The 21577-nt window shown below is 48.4% G+C and overlaps 2 protein-coding genes across 4 annotated transcripts; both read right to left on the bottom strand.

Moving 5' to 3' along the window:
* Positions 1-769: 769 nt before the first annotated feature.
* Positions 770-14340, bottom strand: Epo (erythropoietin). The gene is made up of 5 exons (XM_040277487.2): positions 4173-14340; positions 3475-3617; positions 3168-3254; positions 2749-2928; positions 770-2578 (listed from the first exon to the last, which is right to left on the bottom strand). Exons 1-5 carry the CDS (start codon positions 4183-4185, stop codon positions 2423-2425), a joined length of 579 nt encoding a protein of 192 aa, XP_040133421.1. The 5' UTR covers positions 4186-14340; the 3' UTR covers positions 770-2422.
* A 153-nt stretch (positions 14341-14493) lies between these two features.
* On the bottom strand, positions 14494-21327 carry Pop7 (POP7 ribonuclease P/MRP subunit). Of its 3 annotated transcripts, none has more exons than XM_021728559.3 (2): positions 21161-21327; positions 14494-15346 (listed from the first exon to the last, which is right to left on the bottom strand). In XM_021728559.3, the coding sequence occupies exons 1-2, from the start codon at positions 21181-21183 to the stop codon at positions 14914-14916; spliced, it is 456 nt and encodes a 151-aa protein (XP_021584234.1). In that variant the 5' UTR covers positions 21184-21327; the 3' UTR covers positions 14494-14913. The 3 variants fall into 3 exon arrangements, with proteins under 3 accessions (XP_021584234.1, XP_005328527.1, XP_040133471.1); XM_005328470.5 differs by lacking the exon at positions 21161-21327 and adding an exon at positions 15563-15809; XM_040277537.2 differs by lacking the exon at positions 21161-21327 and adding an exon at positions 15430-15530.
* Positions 21328-21577: the final 250 nt, after the last annotated feature.

The following is a 21577-nucleotide window of genomic DNA, read 5'->3' as shown; positions in this document are numbered from 1 at the left end:
TCATGTCATTTCCTAGCACTTAGGGCAAAGGTTTGGCAAAGAGTAGGCATTCCATAAACATGGAATAATGGATGGTGTTTTAACTGTCCCTAACACACTCCCCCATCACACCTAGCCCAGCAGTTCAGATTCAGTGGCCACTGTTTGTTGTTGTTATTGAGCTGGGGTCTCAACTGCCTTTTTTTTTTTTTTTAAATTGAAAGCAGTAAGATGTTTGAAGAGAAGTCAAGGAATAAGGTTAGTATCCCTGAATCCTAGGAAGAAAAAAGAGACAGTTACCCCATGGGACATCTGTACCTTAGGCAACAAATCAGGCTAAAGGGTAGCGAAGATTTTGAGGTTTTTGAGTCCTAAATCTTATGTTCATGTCCTAGCTGTCATATATTAGCTGAATTCCTCGGGCTTAAGAACAAGTCTCTTAGCTCCAGTTTTATCAGTCTAAGAGGGCCATCTGCACAGCCCATCTCTTAGCTCCAGTTTTATCAGTCTAAGAGGGAGATTTCTCCCTTACTGACTCAAATCAGTGGGGCAAGAATCAGATGTCACATGTGGAAGCCACAATACAAATTTGTATTGAAATGTGCAGAGCAGAGCCCTTTGTGGGTTTCTCTAACAGTTCTCAATATGGCCTGAAGAGGGCACTGTAGTCCAGGAGCTAGGTTGGCCACTGTGAAAGTTCTTTTGGGTCTGCTCTTTTGCAGACTCCTCCACCTCAACTTCCCCACCCTCCAGTCTCTCCCCAACCCCCACAATCTAGCAAACCCCTTCAAATTCCCCATCATGCCTGTAATTTTTTCCTGCTCCATACTGCCAAACATTCTCTTTTGTATATGTGCCAGAGCGCATACTGACTTCCTTATGTTTTGTTTTAAAAGCAGAAAGACTGGCCACCACATCTAGGATAATAGCTAACATTGGGGTCCCAGTACACTTTTGTGGCATTTTTGCTAGTGCCTGGGTGGTCCCTTCCAGGTAAAGTATTAACTTCTGGGAAGGAATCAAATCGTTGTCAGAGCAAGATCAAGAGTGAAGTTCAGGTTCCTTGGCTGTGTGTTCCATGACCACCATCCCAGGGGAGTAAGGTGGCAGGTCGGGATTATGTGGAAGGAAAATCAGATGCAGGAAGATGTTAGGTGGGGGGGGTGTGCAGGATTGGGATTCCTGTTTTCTTGGCCTCGGGCAAGTTACTTTACTCCACCTGTCAGTGAAGGTGGCTGCAGACCCTTTCTTACAGGGTCTTGCAAGGGGTTATATAAGGGAGCCACTTGGAGTTGCACTTGTCACAGAGCAAGTGCACAGTAAGACAGCAGTCTGTGAAGGTGGCCCTATTGCACCTCTAGCCCCTCTGTGAATTGCAGGGCAGAGCCTTACTTCGACAATCCTAAGGCTAGGATTGGGCTGCTGGGTTTACAGGGGTGGAGGCTTGTGTGCCAAGGTAGGAAGCTGATGCTTAGGGATGTGGCATGACCCAAAGGGGCCATGGAGGAAAGGTGGGAAATAGTAAGGGTCCAAGAGCCAGAGCTGGCAGCTGTCACTAGTCCCCAAAGGGGATTCTCATCCTGGCTTGTTTCCTCCATGGCAGCCTGGGCTCACTAAAGGCTTGTCCTGGTGGGCTGGGCAGCTGCCCACTGAGGAACAGCCTTGAATGGGGCCTCCTTATTGACCAGCGTGGGCAGAGCTTGTGGCCTTAGGCCCAGTGGGGTCAAGAGGTCAGACAGGCCATGTGAGGCAGCACGTAGGATCCAACCCCCTCCACTCTGTTTTCCCATATCTGACGCCCTTCTGCCAAGATAGGAGCAGAGCCAGGGTAATAGAGGGTTCCTGGGGAAACAGAAAAGTCTAAGAGCCATGTTGGTGGTTTCAGCTCTTGCCAGTGAGATTGAAAAATACACAAAACTAGGACCCCCTTCCCCCCGCATGAGAGCCAGGAGCCAGCCCCCATTCCATTGTCATAACTCTCATCACCCCTATTGTCCAATGTCTTACAGTCATCGTAGTCCCCATGAGACCTAGGGGATTCACAGCTGGCCACCTAAATTCTCCAGTCTTTCCTGTCCCTGCTTAGTAGGTGCGAAAAGAAGTATTGGCCTTCAAAGCTTGTCTTGATGTCACAGTTCTGCAGGGCACCAAGTGAGTTTAGGTGTCTCCCCAACACAGCTCTGTCCCTGAGTTTGAAGCTGGTGTCTGAATTCTTCCTGCTCTGGGGCCTCAGGCTGCCCCTGTGACATTCTTGGATCTCAGAGTTAAGCTCTGGACAGTTCCTCTGGCCCCTAAGATGTCACCGCTGGCACTGGAGTGTCCGTGGGACAGGTTGGCACTGAAGTAACAGCCTCTTGAGGGGATTGGGTGTGGTGGAGGGGAGGCATGGCACAGGCAGAGGTGGTGAGCGAGCTGGTGGATGTGCCTGAGTGGAGGCACCTGGTCACCTGTCCCCCCTCCTGCAGGCCTCCCCTGTATACAGCTTCAGCTTTCCCCGGAGGAAATTGGAGTAAATTCTGAAGAGTTTGCACAAAGTATCGACAGTGAATGTCCGGAGTGGAGCAGCGGAGGCTGCATCTGGAGGCAAGACGGCTTCCCTCTGCCAGGAGAGAACAGGAGGTTACTGTAGTGCTGGGGACCCCAGATGGAAATGGGATCAGGTACAGCATTGGTGGGGGGATGAGGAAGGCCCCCCGTATTTCTTGGCAGGATGTTTTCCCCAGCTTATAGAAAGAGCAAGGAGAAGTGTCCACACCCCCTCCTACATACCTGGACTCCCATCGCTCGGAGCAGGGAGGTGAGGCTGCGGAGGCCACTGACAGCTTTATCTACGTGCAGTCGAAGAGTATCTGATGGCTGGGAGGAGTTGGCCAGCAGGGCCTGGCTCCGCAGAATGGCTTCTGAGAGCAGGGCAAGGCCTTGCCAGACTTCTACAGCCTGCTGCCCAACCTAGAGGGAACAGAGACTTGGAGTCAGGAGGCCCAAGTGACCTCTTCCCCCTCCCTCCCAGCAGCTCCATGCACCAAACAGAGCAAACAGAAAGTACGCAAGAAGGTGTGTTGGATATGAATAACAAATGAATGAGTGAACATATTCCTTTCTCCATTTCTTTTCTATTGTTTTCTCTTCTACCCTGTGAGGGTCTCAAAATTAGACCCCCCTCAAGAGGGAGGAAAAGACAAACTCACCTCCATTCTCCTCCAGGCATAGAAGTTAACCTTGGTGTCTGGGACAGTGATATTCTCACTTAGGCTGCAGCCATCTGCACAGCCCATCTGAAAAACACAGCCCAGGAGTCAGGACCCCCAAGGGCTCTGGTCCTGGGCCCCCAGGCCACAGGCCACTCTTGCTTTGCCCCTTACCTGGCTCCCAAATATACTTTGGGGACCACCAGTTTTTAATATTCTTATGGGGGTGGGACTGGAAGTGCCAGGAAGGAGACCCCTGGAGTCCTGAGAGTCAATTCTGTGGCATGTGCCAGGGAGGGGGCCTCACCGTGACATTCTCGGCCTCCTTGGCCTCCAGGATGTACCTCTCCAGGACTCTGCTGTCACAGATGAGGCGTGCAGGGGTGCCCAGGACTGGGAGACCCAGAGGAAGAAACAGCAGGGACAGCAGGAGCGGCAGGGCGGGACATTCTGGAAGAGCCAGGCTGAGCGTGAGGCCGGGAGGGGAGGGGAGGGTGGGTTTGGAGGGGCAAGTTCGGTCATCCCGTGCCCCTGCGGCCAGCTAGTGCCTGCAGACCCCAGCCTCGCGGGCGCTCAGGCGCTGCCGGGCTTGCCTTCATTCAAACCCGCTGCGCCGGCACACCCCACCCCCCAGCGACCGGCATCCACTTCTCGGGCCAAACTTCAATCCCGGCGCGACAGAAGCTTCCCGCTCACAGAGCCTGGCTGTCGCTCCAGGACCAGGTATCCGCTGATCAACTGGCTCCCCGCCCACAGAGCAGCGCCTCTCTGCTCCCTGAACCTCCAAACCTTGTCCTGGGCTCCAGATTGAGCTTTTGCCATTCCCAGGGGCTCCCCAAGCCCTGCATGCACGTGGAGGCTACCCCACCCCCTCCCCCTTCGCGGGTCCTTAGCAGGTCGCAGGTCCTTGAACCCAGCCACCTCCCGGCCTATAGCCCCAAAGGTAAATCCCTCCTCAAACAGGGGCCCGGGCGACAGCAGCTCCCCCTGCCCGTGAGTACTCACCGCGCACCCCCATCTCCGCGCCTGGCGGGGCCCCTCAGCGCCCAGGGGCTCCGCAGGCGCCCACGCCAGGAGCCCTCATCCCGGGAAGCTGGTGGGGCTGGGTCACCCCACGGGCTTGGAGGAGGGGGTCGTGTCCAGGGGGTGCAGGCACGTCGCGGCCGCCGAGCCCGGGGTCGAAGGAGAGCCGGCGCGGTGGTGGCCCTGGCCAGGGTCCGGGAGGACGGCACGACGCAGCGACCGGTCAGGGTTGGCCCGGGGACACTGCAGCTCCGGCCGGGGGTCGGGGTTGTTATCAGCATGTGTGCGTGCGCGGGTGGGGGTGGGGATGAGGCTGAGTGCGTGAGGGGTCGCCAGGGGTGTGGGCCACCCCCGGTCGGAGCAAGGGGCAGGACGCCTGAGTCCCGAGCTGCAGACGCACGTGCGGGCACGGATCTGCCCCCGCGACCCTGGGATCCGGCAGGGGAGCCAGCGGGGCGCGCACACGCGGGATGGACAGAATGCCTGGACCTGGGTGAGGAAGGCTGAATAGGGAAGGCTGGGCACCGGACACTGCCCCTGGGGGGCGTCCCAGTCTTGGTCCCGGAGCTGGGTTCCTGGGTTCTGGCAAAATAGTTGGATCTGAAAGACTGGAAACAACTGGGTGGCCTTCCCTCTCACAGTCCCAGGATGTGGTCTAAAGGGTCGGTGTTGTCCATCTGGAGGGATGAATGGGAGTAGATGGAGCAAGGGTTGGAGATTTTTCTCCCCACACTCCTCACTTTCCAGGACCCTGAACCCTCCCCCGCAAAAAAGTTAACTTTCAGGACACTCCTGCACTTTGACATCAGGGTTTGTGACCTGTGGTATACGTTAAACTCTGTGGCAAAATTCTTAAGAACCAGGAAGAGCTGATCCCAAGAGGTGATGGGAGTGGGATTTACAGGTCAGCTTTCCTGGCTTCTGGAACCCCTGAGGCAAAGGGGCAAGTTCCCTAGAGCAGGAGTCCAAGGCTAATTGGCCTCTGGAATCTTAGAAAGTGGCCTCATCCTTGAGTCTCTGTGTCCTCCTGAACTGTCAAATGGGTGTGATGAAAGTACCATCCTCACCTCTCTCGGAGGTCAGAAAGACAGCCAAGTCCTACAAACACAGGCATTATATCTGTTCTCTAACTCCCTACCAGGTCTCATGATATCAGATATCTCTTATGCATGCATTCAGTACCTACTTTGTGGCTTTGGGGGCTTTGTTTTGTTTTACAGTGCTGGAACTTGAACCCAGGGCCTCATGCATGCTAGGCAAGTGCCCTTCGACTGAGCCACATCCCCAGCCTACTTCCTGCAGTCGTTTGCTACATACTTTGCAAGACAATAAGGGGTGTTGAGATGGAGTTTCTGACTTCCGGGAGTTTGCAGTGAGATAAGTTGGGTACACAGAGCAAGGTGTGCAGATCTGAGCTGGAAGAGGTTGGGAGAGGGGTGGACTCTCCTCCAGCTGGGCGATGTTAAGGCAGTCTGAAGGTGGAGGCAACTATGGTGGAGCCTGGAAGAGTGAGGAGGGTTTCCATGGCAGATGCCAGGGGGAGGGGGAGGCTAGTATGCTGGGGAAGTGAGCAGGAGGGAGAGGTGGGACATTAGGGCAGAGTGAAGCCTTCAAGGAGTCAGGTTGTAAAGGGCCTTGAATGCCACTCTGAGGAATTTGGATTCTGTTTGAAAGAGTAGGAAACATTCATTCACTTATTGAAGAAATTTCTGTGGAGTTTTTCATACACTCACTCGTGGCCAGGGACCTGAGTCAGAGTCGTGAATGACCAGATAAGAATGCCTGCCCTGGGGCTGGGACTGTAGCTCAGTGGTAGAGCACTTGCCTAGGATGTGTGAGGCACTGGGTTCAAATCTTAGCACTGCATATAAATAAAATAAAGATCTATTGACAACAACAACAAAAGTATTTTTTTAAAAATGCCTGCCCTGGTGAAGCTGACGTTCTAATTGGGAGACAAGGAACACAAGTGAATACAAGATAAAGGATCTCAAATGACATCAAGAATTAAGGAGAGCTGGGTGCAGTGGTACACACCTATAATCCTAGTGGCTCAGGAGGCTGGGGCAGGAGGATCACAATTTTGAGGCTAGCTTCAGCAACTATAAGCAACTAAGTTGCTTAAAGTCTCATTCAAAATAAAATATAAAAAGGGCTGGGGAGGTGGCTCAGGAACACCCCTGGGTTCAGTCCTGATACAAAAAAAAAAAAAAAAAAGAAAAAAGAATTAAGGAGAAAAGGCCCAGAATGCAGAAAGGCAGAAGCGGTGTTCAAGAGGTTGCCATTGTCAATAAGCCACTCAGGAAGCCACATGGTGAAGGTGACCAGATGGAGGTGAAGGAGGGAGCCATAAAGGTGTCTGAGGGAGAACATGATCCAAGAGGGGACATGGAAAGAGGAAAGGGGTATAGATGAGCATATGGTTGGTAGTATCGAGGGCCTGGCCCCTTCCCTCTGCTCACTTCCAGCCTCCTCTGGGCCCTCCCTGAACCTGCTGTCCTGGCTTGGCATTCAGAGCCCAGCTGTGCTCCCTTCCCAGGACCCAGCTGCAGGACACACACATGCACACACGTCCACATTCATCTGCACGTGCGCCTTGTCCTGACTACACACCCCCAATAGACTCTGCTCTCCAGGGCCCCTGACTCCTGCGTCACTGTCCTGACCTAACTATGACGAGGGGGTCGGGGACAGTTGGGGGTGGGGAGGACACAGTCTTGAGGAAAGGGTGGAGCCTTTTGAGCTGTGGGACCTGCCCCTCCTCTCACAGTGACTTGTCAAGATCCCTGGGTTCCTGCCCACCAGAAGGGAAGGGAGACAGGACAGGCCACCAGCCTTTAGGTGATGAAGCCTGATAGACAGGGTGACCTGTCCCCTGGGACCTTTGGAGAGTTAAGATTATAGCTTGGCAGGGAGTTGGAGGAGAGGCCCGTGGTCCTCCCCACACCCAATCCCAGTGCCAAAGTAATCCTGCTGAGGGCAGAGGCTGGTCTGGGGTCCGAATACAACCCAGATGTACTTAGATACGCCCCAGCAGGATCCATTCATCTGTCCTCGGTGGCAGGGGACCCTGGGGAACAGGAAGAAAGTAAGAGTGTACCTGGAGCTCCCCCTCCAGTGCCCCCCATCTTGCCACCCAATGCTCCTCCATCTGCCTGCTGTGTTTCTCTGGTGTGGTGCTGACCCAGCCCTAGAGCTCTTAAGGGGGTCTCCTCCCTGACTTCCCCATCGACTCCCTACCTAACCCTACCCTAGTTCACTTTCCCATTGAACAGCCCCCTTTGTGTGATTCCCCTGAGCAGGAATCTGCGGTGGCTCCCCACTGCTTTGGAACTGAGGACCTCCCTGTGCTGTCACCCACCCAACTTCCCAGCACCTTCTCCCAATGCCCACTCCTACTCCCTCCATCCCCAGAGCTCACTCTAATGCTTGTGCCTCCTGCCCTTTCCTAACTGAGCCTTCCTCCTGGGTCACCTTCCCACACTATCTCCCCTTTTTCTTCAAATCACAAACCCAAGTTTCCCTCCTCTTCCCCATTCCCGCAGCAGAAAGTTGTCTCCTTCCTCTACTCTGCCATCATCTAGGTACAATCTCAGGTCTCTCGCTGTCAGAGCCACCGTGTCCATCTGTCAGTCTAGCACTGAAAACTCCAGGAGATATTTATTAAAAGTCTCTGCTGGGAGGGATACTCTCTCTAGACATGTGGCATAGGTGTACTGGTACACAGAGAAGGAAGGGCAGTATATGGAAAGTCTCATACAACTTGGTTCCTGCCAAGTACCTGGCCTATTTAGGGTCCTTACTCTGCCGTGGGGAGCATTCCATGGGTATCTCCGTGCCAGGCTCCTCAGCCAGAGAATTGGAGGAGTGAGCCATTTCTGGCCAGCTATCTTCCTGGGATCCTGGACTTGGGAAACCTCATCTCCTTTCTAAGTAGGCAGCCATGAAGCCCAGCTTTTTGAAAGGGACAGTTATGACAAGATGGTGGCTGGGGAGGAGTCAGGCCCTGTTCCACAGACTCCTCCTGGCAGCCAATTCAAATTGAAGATCCAAGTAGAAACAAATTTACAACCCCCCTGAGCTGTCCTAAACCCCAGGCAGCACGGAGCCCCAGCTGCATGGAGCCTGGCTGGGGAGAGGGGGGCCTCTGGGCCCCCCATCCTGCCTCCTTTCCAAGCAGTGGCTTCTTGGCTCAGGAGTTCAGCCAGCCGGCCCAGAAGACCTTCTGTGCTGGGAAGTAGGGTGGCCGGGGTCCTGAGAAGGGAGGGGTGTGTGTGTGGCGGGGGGAGCTTCCTGGCCCTTGGGAACTGGAAAAGAAGCAAGAATGCTGGAGAAGGGGTTCCTGCTGGAGAATCAAGGCCGAGTCCTTTTCAAGGTTAGTTTGGAGAAACTGAGGCAAGGGATGCTTTCTTGGTCATAAAGCAGCCAACAGAATCAGACCTCTAGGTTTCTGTTCTCAGCAAGCGGTTCTGTGAAGGGGCTCAGTGGCTGAAAGGGGCTGTCTGGTGAACATCAGAGCTGAATTGGTGACCTGAACTCTGCTACTGACTTGCCAGGCACCTATCTTGGCCAGGTGACCTTTTCTCGGAATGGAGATTCTGTAGAATGGAGATGGCAAAAATGATGGGCATTGCTTCCCAGGGCTGTGACGGACTAGAGGACATCTGGCATATGAATCAAGAACACAACTATTATTACTCTTGTAGTCCTCGGTCTTCCTCTGGCATTGTCTACCGTTCCCTCCTGGGAGTTGGCGACAGATTCGTGGCACCTTGCCTTTGGTACAGTAGCTGCCCTGACCATGCATCTTGCTGGAAAAAGGTCATCAAATAGAGGGCCCTTGACCACACTTCAGCAACTAGCACCTGGACACAGTTTTCACTCCCTGCAAAAGCTGTGAGTGGATAAGGGGCAGATATCAAGACAGTTCAAAACTTGGTTTATTCAAAGCCTAGGGCCCACCAGGTATTTCTTGGGGAGACCCAGAGAAGCCCCAGTAACCTTGGTCTGAGTGAGACCTTTGGGCATACCCTAAACAAGCCCTGAAACATTACAGGATCACCTTCCCTGGTTATTTATGTCTTAAATTCCCCAAATACTTGAGTCCTTTCAGGCTCCCACAGTACCATAGACCTCCACATCTTGTCAGATTTCTGCAGAAAGTACCAGACCACATCTTAGGATTCTAGTTCTTAAGTACTGTGAAATATTCTCAAGCCCCTTCCTATATTACTAATCCTGTATCAGAAGATGAGGCTGGTAAATAGTCCAAAGTAGCTTTTCTGTCTAAACAAAAACAAAATTAGAAAGTCTTAACTTTAAAAAAAGCACCACTGAGCCAGATGTTATTATCACAACCATAATCCCAGGTACTCAGGAGGCTGAAGCAGGAGGATCACAAGTTCAAGGCTGGCCTGGGCAACTTAATAGGACCCTGTCTTAAAATAAAAAATTAAATGGACTGGGGATGTAGCTCAGTGGTAGAGTACTTTTCTAGCATGTAGGAGGTCTTCAGTTCCACCCCAGAACTGCACAGATAAAACCAAAAACACGTCTTGCAATTTAAATGGAAGGATTTTTTCCTACCACTTAGACCTTTCCAGAGGTATGGTTATAATGACAAGTTTCATTTTGTTAACACAGAACTTAGTGACTTCATGAGGATTTTGCATGAATTCCACTGAGCTCTTGTTCCTATATAGGAATATAGTCCACACTCTACTTCAAGGAAGCTTATAGCAACCTTAGACATACGCTTCAACACCCAAACTTAGCAAATATGTTTCCAAATTGTTCATGGTTCACTAAGAACTAATGAACTATCAGAACTTGATGTTTGATCCCACAAGTATTCCCCTAATCTGATGTAAATAGCTCTTTGGCTTGTGTCTTAGTTCATAGCCAGCAAATAATTTTAGTTCTTTCAGGAAAGTGTATTTTTCTTGCAGCAAACAAGACTCACTGACTCTGAGTTGGAAGAGATCTAAGAGGTCCTGGGAAGGTGAAGGTCCACCCTCTGCTTGTGTATTTCCAGTGACAAGACATCTGATATCTCAGAGAATTAGAGGCTTGTTTCAGTGAAGCAGCAGGTATCCCCTGTGTACCCATCCATGCATCCATCTACCATTCATTCACCAGAAAAGCATTTCTTGAGGTTATCCTTCAGTTTTGTAACTAACTCCCTAATCACCTTACCTTCAGAACAAGGGACCAGTCACGAACAGGCTTTGTACAAAAATCAACATTTTCTTTTTTTTTTAATATTTATTTTTTTAGTTTTAGGGAGACACAATATCTTTATTTTATTTTTACATGGTGCTGAGAATTGAACCCAGTGCCTCATGCATGCTAGGCGAGTGCGCCCCCACTTGAGCCACATCCTCAGCCCCTACATTTTCTTATTATAAAAACAATATGTAATTTTTGAACAACAAGAAAACACAGTTAAACCGAAACCCAAACTACAAAGTACCCATAATGCCATTAGAGAGATGGAGTTGTAAGTGGCCATTTTCATTCTTTTTTCTTGGGTCTTGCCCCAAATCTGTGTGTAACTGGACACCCTTTGCCCTGAGGAACTACGTTTGAACATACTTGTCCGACTCCTCCAGAAATTCAAGGGTTTGTGAACATGACATTGTTCCCCCAACTTCTGACCAAGCACTAGGAACACACTTGGGACAAAGTGCTGGGCCTTCTTAGGAAGGTCATCAGCCAGTCTAAACCAGTTCCTGTGTCCTAAGGGCCTGGCCTCTCCCTTTCTATGCCTGGCACCATCAAAAGCCTGACAAAACTAATAGCTCAGACATCACCTCCCTTCCCTTCTCCCCAGTCTAAGATGCCTAAAATCATTTTTTAGCCAGATGGCTTCAATCCACTCGATAGTAGCCCTGTTGACTGAGCCCTTATTATTACTAGGACAGTCCCAAGCAATTTGCAAATTACTTGTCTTTTTAAATCTGTCTTGCTTCCCACTGGACTTTACAGGACCAACATTTAATACCTCTTCTGGAAGGCATGGCGCCCAGCACAGATCCCCACAAATAGCAGATGCTCAAAGATGCTATGGATGATATGCGAATGTCTACACCTCCTCCAAGATAAGCATTTGGATTTGAATCTGACCTCCTGGAATCTGTTTCTGAATTGGGAGTTCATTTCCCATTCATTGTGGGGTCTGCACCGGTTGAGTAAAAAGGATTGACACACTTGTGTCCTCTTACCTCCTCTGTTGGACTAAGCTAAGGTGGAGGTCAGAGAGCCAGTAGAGGGAACAGAGTTTGGGGCTGGCCTCTCTGCAGAGGTCCCTAAAGACACAAGGATTCTTTGCTCCACCCACTCTGTATGGACCCAACAGATGCATGAGCCTGGTTCACACCCACTACCTGCTCCTACTTTCTAAAGCCAACAGTCCCTCTTGTTTCAGTAGCAACATCTATGGGCTGGTTCCCCAGAGGCCACTGAGGAAAGCCCCACTGGCAAGCAGTAGGGAAACATGGAAGAGAAACAACAAATCGGCCAGGAGTGGGAGCTGCCAAAACAAACCAAGTACAAAACGGCCGCCTGCCACCACCTCAGCTGGGCCCAGGCCAGGAGCACAGACAAGAACACATACGTGCAGGGAGACACACAGGCCATTCAGTTCCTTGCAGGCTTCCTACTATGCTACTGGAACTACTGGGGGCTCCAGAGTAAGGGAGCCTTGCAGTCAAGGGTGATGGAGGGAGGAGGATGACAGAAATGTCAGCAGCCTCATCTCCCCAGTGCCTCCTGCTTCTTAGGCACCTTTTGTCCCTCTAGTTCCAGAATATGCCCTGCCTATTCATGAGTCCCCCTTGATTTCTCTGCCAGATTGCCCCTTCCCTCTTTACTGCCTGTCAAACTCCTATTTATCCTTCAATGCCAGGTCAAAGGTGAAGCCACTTTGGACCCCACCAGGAAGTCAGCCCTTAGCATGTCTTCACTTTTATTACCATAGCAACTATTACTTCTTACACATCTTACTCATTCACAAATATATGTGTGTCCACTTCCCCATTAAATGCCGAAGTCCTTACAGGTATGGGCCATGCCATATACACAAGCCAGGGGAAGGGATTTCAATTAGGAGCCTGTAAGGCTTTCAGGTTCAAACCAAATTACCTTCATAGCAACTATAATAAAATTCAGTTACTAACCTTCCAAGGCTTTCAAACTCTTAAGACTTCAAACAATAGTCAATACCAAAATTTATATCCTAACTAGTACACATGTATATACAATCATCTCTTGGTGTCTGAGTGGGATTGGTACCAGGACCCCACTGAGAATACCAAAATCCAAGGATATTTAAGCCCCTTATATAAAATGGCACAGTATTTGCATAGAATTTGTCCACATCCTCTTGTATATTTTATTTTGGTACTGGGGATTGAACCCAGGGGCACTTTACCACTGAGCTACATTTCCAGCCCTTTTTGAGACAAGGTCTCCCTAAGTTGCTGAGGCTGACCTTGAGCTTGCAAATTCTTCTGCATCAGTCTCTCAAATTGCTAAATTACAGGTATGTGCTACTGTGCCCTCATATACATTTTAAATTACCTTTAGAGGACTTATAATTCCCAAGACAATGTAAATGTGTGTAAAAAGTTGATATATTATTCAGGAAATGATGACAAGAATAGACAGTCTATATATTTAATACACACTATTTTTTTAAATATTTTCAATTGAATCCAAAGATGCAGAGCTTGTGGATAAAGAAGGCTAACTACATGTACATATCTGAATGAAAAAGCTTCAGTAAAATAATACCAGCAGGCACAGTGGCACACACCTATAAACTCAGCTACTCTGGTGACTAAGGCAGGAGGATTACAAGTTTGAAGATAGCCTTGGAAATTTAGCAAGAATATGTCTCAAAATATATATTTTTTTAATTTTTAAAAAATAAATGGGAGCTGGGCTGGGGATGTGGCTCAAGCAGTAGCGCGCTCGCCTGGCATGCGTGTGGCCCGGGTTCGATCCTCAGCACCACATACAAAAACCAAAAGATGTTATGTCCGCTGAGAACTGGAAAATAAATATTAAAAAAATTCTCTCTCTCTCTCTCTCTTTAAAAAGAAAAAAAAAAATTCTTTAAAAAATAAATAAATAAATAAATGGGAGCTGGGTGCCATGGCACACACCTGTAATTCCAGTGGCTTGGGAGGCTGAGGCAAGAGCATCTCGAGTTCAAAGCCAGCCTCAGCAAAAGTGAGGCACTAAGCAAATCAGTGACATCTTGTCTCTAAATAAAATACAAAATAGAGCTAGGGATGTGGCTCAGTGGTCGAATACCCCCAAGTTCAATCCCCAGAGCCAAAAATAAATAAATTAAAAATAAATGGGAGTGCACACCTGTAATCCCAGCAACTCAGGAGGCTAAGACAGGAGGATTGCAAGTTCAAGGTCAGCCTCAACAATTTAGTGAGACCCTATCTCAAAATAAAAAGGTCTAGGGATGTGGCTCAGTGGCTAAGCATCCCTGGGGTCCATTCCTGCTACCAAAAAATAAAACCTGGGATCTAGCTCAGTAGTAGAGTGTCCGTGGACTCAATCCCTAGTACCCACCCACCCCCAAAACTAAATTGTATTTTTTTAGCTTAGCTGCCTTTTAAAAACAAGGCTGTGACCCAGTATATTGATCTCACCACAAACCTGTCACCATCACTTTGATAGACACTGCTTGAGATGACTCTGGTTTGATAAACCTGAAAGATAAGGTCATCCCATAAATACCCAAATGAGAAAGCATGTATTACCTGTGTGCCCAGTAATTATTCAGGGGAGACTTATCTTTCTCACCAAACAGCCTAGCCAGAAAGGCTTCAAGGGCTCTGGACTCCAGTTGCCCAGAAGCTACCTGGGCCCTGCAGAACCAGGAATTAAATCAGTCAAAACTGTCCATTCCTTCCACAGCGACTGACATTAGGAGATTCTATCTGCTTCCATCATCCTTAAATCACCTTTCCTGTGCCTGGGAACCATTACCAGGGAGGAGTCTGGCAAACCTATAGGCATACAACAAGCCCAGCTGCATAGGCAGGCACGTGGCCTTTATCCATCCAGTCTTCCTCTGAGGGCATGAAAAATGTTAAGGCGGACATCGAGATTATTGGGCTTCTGTACCCACTAAACAGTTTGTTTAGGTTACAATGTCATAATCTGTGTTCTGTAGGAAATATCTGGATTCCCCTCCTGTACCTAAAAAACTTGTAAAGTTTACTACTCTCCCTATTCAGGGACACACAGAATTGCACAGGGAAGAAGCAGTAGCAGTGAGTGGCAGGGCACCAACACAACTTGTAGTTTTTATTGTACAGGACAAGAAAGATCCACTGTTGGGGCCCAACAAGAGACAATACACCTCCCTGCCCTCAATTCAGAGTCCTTGAGCTGAGGGAACAGGCCTTTCTTTTGGCACCAGGGACTGAAACCAGGGGTGCTTAACCACTGAGCCACATCTCAACCCTTTTTTTTTTGAGATGGGGCCTAAGTAGGTGAGGCTGGCTTTGAACTTTGAATCCTTCTGCCTCAGCCTCCCGAGTCTCTGGGATGAGTGTTCTACCACCCCAGCTTAACAGGTCTGTTCTCAGAGTTCTGGCAGTCATCAGTGAAAGAGCCAAGTCAAGACAGCCACATCCGGGCCTACCTGAGGTGGTGGGGGAAGGGGGGGGTAATAAGGGGGGCAGCTTCATTTCGATTACTTGGGCGTGACCCTGAAGACTCGGATGTGGATGGCCGAGTTGTTGCGGATTCGGGTCAGTGGCTCTCTGGTGTCAGTTTCTGGTTCCAGTTCATCCACAAGCTCCACAGTGGAAGTATTGGCAGCCACCTGCAAGGACCCGAAGCTGCCTGCCTGCAGCTGCAGGGCAATGTTGATGGCACGGTTGATGGCCAGTCCCAAGCCGTGAATGTAGATCTCAGTGCATGCATTCTGACCCCGTGTCCCTCCGTCCAGAAGCTTCTGGCAGCGGGCCAGCTGGGCCTTAAAGTCAGTCTTCATGTTGACATAAATGTCATTGGGCCTCCGGGGCAGGCGGTGGGGAAGCCTTTTCCGAAGGGTGTACTCCACCGGGTCCAGCTCAGCGTCGACTGCCCCGCGGGGCTCTCGGTTTTCAGCCATGCTGTGCACCCTGGCATGGGAAAGGGACAAGATGGGAGAGTCACAAGTTACTCTGGGTATTTTCCCATCCCGCTTCCCGTACAAAGGGTGTACCCGGGAGGGGGCACGGTTGACGCCCCTCTTCCCTTCCAGCCTCTCTCCTCATCTCCGGTTCTTATTCGTTCGTCGAGTCTTCCCCAACCTCACGCACCTCCACCGCCCCCTCCGCCAGCTCTACCGCGCCTACCCTCTGCGCTCCACAGTGCCTTCCGGGCGCGCGGCCCGCTCCGCCAGCCCACTCAAGGGTATGCGGAGCAACCCAAATAGAGGCTGCGATCCGCGACCTTCAGTCGCGGAAAGGATAGGAAGGCGGTGCGCAACACGCACGCCCGACCCCAGCCCAAAAAAGGGTGGCGAACTGCGCCCCTGCGCCCAGCCGTCCGCGAATTGCCTTCCCGGCCTCCGTTCTCCCCGCCCCTTTCCTGAGCGCTCGCGCGAGTGCGCGAGGACTTTGAGCACCGCGAGGCTTCCGGGCGTGACGGGATCTACACGTGTACGCCGGGGGCGGGGCGGGCGGCGGAGGGAGGAGCCAGGAGGTGCGGGGCGGGGCTCCTTCGGTCAATCCCGGGTTCCCTGCCTCGGAAGGGGTCTAAAAGTGGGGGGAGAGCAGCAGTTAGCTATCCCAGGGGCCTGAGCGGGGGATTCTGAGACAGCGGGCGAGTTCAGAAGAACGTGATCGCGAAGGTCAGCAGAGGTGTGGGTAGATGTAGACAGCTGACCTCTCACTCAAGGTCCCTGTAGCCCAAGGATCGAAGGGGGATTTAGTAAAGGCCGGGTCCCCACCTTGCTCGAGGAAAGAGCCCGGGGACACCCCTGTAGCTCACGGAACCGATCTTTCTCTCCTGAGTGCAGGGCCACACGCTCTGCGCCCAGCCTTAAGAGCTGCTCACCCACACCTCTGCTAGCTCCCCCAGCTTTTCGTCCACCAGCCGAAACCCCAAAGCAGAGACGTACCGCCCCCTGGCGGGGAGGGATAGGGTTCGCAGCTCCCCAAAGCCTGTGAGGACCGGCCTTTGTTCAAGATTGGTTTAGCTTCTGGACAGTTCCCTTGGAAAGGACTTAGACCTGCACTGGGGACCTTGAACAATTGGGTTTTGGCTTCCCCATCACTCAAATGCTAATTAAGTTGTTAAACCCATTGTCTTCTTGTAAATTGTTAAGTCTGCAGTGAGTTGGCTCCTTTATGCTCTCCAGACTCTTCTGTAGTTGCCATGGGCGGGGTCTGACTTACTGGACCAAAGGTTGGAAAGAGAACTTAGCCCCACATCATCTAGATCCTGCAGTTTTCTTCTTTAGCTTCAGATTCTTTGATTAACCACAAGTGTGGGGGCTTTATGTTAAAATGGAAGATAAGACAGCAAAGATACCAAGTCCTTCCAAATCGATCTATAGTTTTATGACAATCTCAATAAGAATTTTTGTAGATATAGAGAAGTTTATTTTAAAACTAATATGGAAAAGCAAATGAAGTAGATTAGCCAAAACAATTTTGAAAACGTTGTTGGAATCAAGCCATAGAATTTTGACTATTTAAGTGTAATAATGAAGAAAGTGTGGTACTGGCAGAGGGATAGACACAAAAATCAATATAGTGGAATAGAGAATCCAGAAATAATACAGCCAATTCATTTTCAACAATGATGCAAAGGCATTTCAGTGGAGAAAGGTTGGTCCTCAACAAGTGGTGTTGAAACAACTGGAGAAATAGGCAAATGAACCTCAGTAATACAAAATCAATGGTAGATCTAAATGTAAACCATGAAACTATAAAACCTTTAGATGAAGACAGGGGAAAAGTCTTCATGAAATAGGATCAGGTGAAGAGTTGTTAGACATGATTCCAAAAGCACAATCTATAAAAGAAAAATTGATAACTGAACTTTTGTCAAAATGTCAAAATTTTTGCTCTGAAAATAAACCACAGACTAGGAGAATATACTTGTGAGTCACATGTCCAAAAATCCAGGATATGTAAAGAACTCTGAACTCAAGACTTAGAAAATAGAGCTGGGTGGCAGTGTGCTTGCCTGCACATGTGAGGCGCTGGGTTTGATCCCCAGCACCACATAAAAATAAATAAATAAAGGTTTTGTGTACATCTACATTTAAAAATATTTTTTTAAAAAAAGAGAAAATAGGGGCTGGGGATGTGGCTCAAGTGGTAGCGCACTCGCCTGGCATGCGTGCAGCCCGGGTTCGATCCTCAGCACCACATACAAAGATGTTGTGACTGCCGAGAATTAAAAAATAAATATTAAAAAAATTCTCTCTCTTTAAAAAAAAAAAAAAGAGAGAAATAACCAGGCACAGTGGTGCACACCTGTTATTCCAGAAGCTTAGGAGGCTAAGTCAGGAAGATCATGAGTTCAAAGCCAACCTTAGCAAAATTGAGGTACTAATCAACTCAGTGAGATCCCGTCTCTAAATAGAATACAAAATAGGGCTGGGCATGTGGTTCACTGGTCGAGTGCCCCTGAGTTCAATTCTCAGTACCTCCAAAAAATGTTAGAAAATAAACAACTCAATTACAAAATAGGCAAAAGTCTTGGACACTTCAGCAAAAAAAAAAAAAAAAAAGGATATAAGGACATCAGAAGATGTTCAACATCATTAGCCATGAAGGAAATGCACATTAAAACCATGAGGAGGGCTGGGTTGTAGCTCAGTGGTAGAACACTTGCCTAGCCTGTGTGAGGCACTGGGTTGGATCCTCAGCACCACATAAAAATAAATAAAGGTATTGAGTCTATCTACAACTAAAAAAATGTTTAAGAAAACGTGATGCGGGCTGGGGGTTGTGGCTCAGTGGTAGAGAGCTTGCCTAGCACATGTGGGTTCAATTCTCAGTACCACATTAAAAAAAATAAATAGAATGAAAACTTATTTTAAAACATGATGAAATGTCACTTACATATTAGAATAGCTAAAATACAAAATCCTGACAATACTAAGTGTGGATGAGAATGCAGAGAAATTGGATCTCTCATACACTGCTTGTGGAAATGTAAAATGGTAGAATCATTCTAGAAATAGTTTGGCAGTTTCTTCTAAAAATAAACATCACATGACCAAGCAAGAGCACTTGGGGGCATTAAAAAACCTACACACTATTGTGCATAGCAGTTCCATTTATAATAAATTTCCCAAATTGGAAACAATCCAGATGTCTTTCAACTGATGAATGGTAAAATAAGCTACAGTACATCCATACCACAGAATACAACAAAGCAAAAAGGATTGGATCAAAGCAACCTGTCAAGCCATTAAAATACTGTGTATATTACATAATACTCTGGTAAGCAGCTCCTATTTTGGTGTGAAAGACAAGATGAGCAAGATGATGTGAATTGTGCTAAGGGAGAGGGGGTAAGTATAGGATTTGGTGAACCCCTGGGAAGGAAGAGCCAATATGATCTTGAGGGTGCCAAGGTTTTCCAGAGGAAGAACAAGTAAGCTGAGACAGGGATGTCTAGCAGTGGGGCCCATATTCTGTTAGAATGGACAAGTTTTGCAGGCCTAAACCCTGGGAGGTTGGGGAGAAGTGGAAGAACCAGCAAAGGCCTGAGAAGTAACAACTGGTGAGGCAGAAGGGAAACCAAGGGAGTGTAGTGTCCCAGAGAACAGCTGAAGAAAGCCTTTCTGGAAAAGGGGGTGACCAGCTGGGTCATAGGCTGCTGACAGGTCATATAAGATAATGGAATTTAGCAATGTAGAAGTTAACTGGTGACTTGACTGAAGTTATATTTGGTCGATCAAAGAACTTAGCTCCTGGCAGAAAGTAATTATGAATGCAGTAAATTAATTTTAAGGCTCATTAAAGTGATAACTGATAATAAGCAGTGTATGAGCTATCCTACATGACTAAGTTCATGTATCTTTTCTTGATATTTAAAATCTGTTTTGAGACCTCTTTTATCCCAACTAACCATCATAACCAAATGTTTGTTCAGTTCATATGCTTGCACATTTAAAGACCAAGACATTTTACATCACAGCACCTGAGTAAACAAAAATATTTTAGGCCCAAGTGATTTCTTTGAAAAATTTTCTGTAATTTTGTATGGAAGACTCATGGTTTTGATTTGTTTCCTTTTTCAGAATGGAAGACTATCCCCTTCAATTTCCTCAGCGTTATCAGAATCAGTGGTCCCATTTTAGAGTTGAGGAGATTACTGGTCACAATGTTAATGTCACACACTGGTACCCAGGAAACCCAGGACCATTCCTCCAGTCTTCCATCTTAGGAGTCAGGGTGCTCTCCCGGACATGCTATTTCTACAGTGGTCCTAATCTCCAATCAAAAACAGGATTGGGTTAGGGTTGTGGTTCAGTAGTAGAGTGATTGCCTAGCATGTGAAACGCACTGGGTTTGATCCTTAGCACTGCATGTAAATAAATAAATGTATAAAATAAAGATTCATCAACAACTAATAAAAATATTATTTTAAAAAATAAGCCTGGGCTGGACACAATGGAACATTGTATACCCCAGTTACTCAGGAGGGTGAGGCAGGAGAATCACAAGAGTAAGGCCAACCTGGGCAACTTAGCAAGATCCTACCTCAAAATAAGAAATAGCTGAGTGTGGTGCCACATGCCTGTAATCCCAACAACTCAGGAGGCTGAGGCAGGAGGATCAAAAGTTCAAGACCAGCCTCAGCCATTTAGCAATGCCCTAAGCAACTTAGTGAAACCTTGTTAAAAAAAAAAAAAAAAAAAAAAAAAAACTGGGGCTGGGGTTGTGGCTCAGTGGTAGAGTGCTTGCCTAGCATATGTGAGGCACTGGGTTCGATTCTCAGCACCATATATAAACAAATAAATGAATAAAGGTCCATCAATAACTATTAAAAAAAAAAACTGGGGATGTCGCTCAGTGGTAAAGCACTCCTAGGTCCAATTCCCAGTACCAAAAAAAGAAAAATAAAAAAGATCTGAGAATGTAGCTCAGTGGTAGAGCACCCCTGGATTCAATTCCCAGTACCAGAAAAGAGAAGGAAAAAAAAAAGGAAAGAAAGAAAAAACCCAAAGTGATGGGCTGGGGGTAGAGCTCAGTGGCGGAGCACTTACTTGCCTAGCACCTGAACTTCATCACGGTTTAAAAAAAAAAAAAAAGACCCTAACAGTGGCAACCCAGGCTTTCAACTAGTACCTCAGTGGTTTTACTAGTTTCAATTTCACTTCTTCTCTTCTGGGTCCTCTTCCATGAGCTTGGACCACCCACTTTTCCTAAACCCACCCAACACACCTGCCCTTCCCTTCAGCTCAGCACAAGCCACACTCTGGCTCCACCACACAGAGGTTCCCCTTTTTTTCCTATCTTTTCTCTACCTTAACTAACTCACAATCTCACATTTGCTTATGAATTATTAAAACATGCTAACTTCATATGATCTAAAGGTTAGGCTCCTGGTTACCTCAACCACCCAATCTAGAAAATTAAACGAAACAACAAAAACTTTTTAAAAACAGCTGTCATGAGCTTACAAACTTTATCCTGGGAGAAGACTCAAGCTTGGATTTTTTTTTTTTTTAAGCCATGCTAGGGCTGGGAAGCCAGGGCCTCATGCGTTCTAGGCAAGCCCTCTACCACTAAGCTGTACCCGCAGTTCACATTTTCAAACAGTGTTAATAGTCTTGAATACTGCGTTTCTGGAACCCTGTGCAACCAGGAGCACCTATGAGCTGGTATTTGTGGTGGTCCTGACCTCTGCCTATATTACATGCAAAGAGTAGTTCACTAAACTTGCTCAGAGCCAGTTAGTATTGGATGGAACAGCGTACCGACCTTTTTCCCTTAACCACTGCCATTTTCCAGGAAGGAACTTAACACCTGAAGCAGGAACTCTGGCTGCCACGAACGTCAAGGGGCTGTAAAAATACAGACTCGGGAACTACAAGTGCAGATACATCTTGACAGTCCCGCGTGCAGAACAAAGGGTCTTCTAGGTCGCCCTTGAGATCTGCATTCTCCCGTGGCAAATTCCAGCTTGGCCAAGCGACCTTTCCCCCGCTTTGCGCCTTGAGAGGGATCACATTGTGTTGGACAGGGGCTGGTTTAGAAAGCCGGGAAGGGGCGTATGCACACACAACTTCTGCGTTCTTAAAAAGTTGAGCGCGCCTCGGGAAAGTCATTACTGAAAAACCCCGTTTTTAAACAAAGCGGGCTTCGGTCTACATCTCGCATTTGCATAGTGGGCTCGCC

The sequence above is a fragment of the Ictidomys tridecemlineatus genome, chromosome 10 (genome assembly GCF_052094955.1).
Source record: "Ictidomys tridecemlineatus isolate mIctTri1 chromosome 10, mIctTri1.hap1, whole genome shotgun sequence".
Lineage (NCBI taxonomy): Eukaryota > Metazoa > Chordata > Mammalia > Rodentia > Sciuridae > Ictidomys > Ictidomys tridecemlineatus.
The sequence above is the reverse complement of the archived record's forward strand: the minus strand, read 5'-3'. Positions and strand labels throughout refer to the sequence as shown.

Excerpts from the sequence above, each read along its gene's own strand:
- Epo (XM_040277487.2), bottom strand. Across the intron at positions 3,255-3,474 it reads AGGAGGCCGAGAATGTCACG|ATGGGCTGTGCAGATGGCTG; the intron begins GTGAGGCCCCCT and ends TGTGTTTTTCAG. Across the intron at positions 2,929-3,167 it reads ATGCCTGGAGGAGAATGGAG|GTTGGGCAGCAGGCTGTAGA; the intron begins GTGAGTTTGTCT and ends TGTTCCCTCTAG.
- Pop7 (XM_021728559.3), bottom strand. The coding sequence starts at position 21,183 with ATGGCAGTGGTTAAGGGAAAAAG. Across the intron at positions 15,347-21,160 it reads GCAGTGGTTAAGGGAAAAAG|GGTGCACAGCATGGCTGAAA; the intron begins GTCGGTACGCTG and ends TTCCCATGCCAG.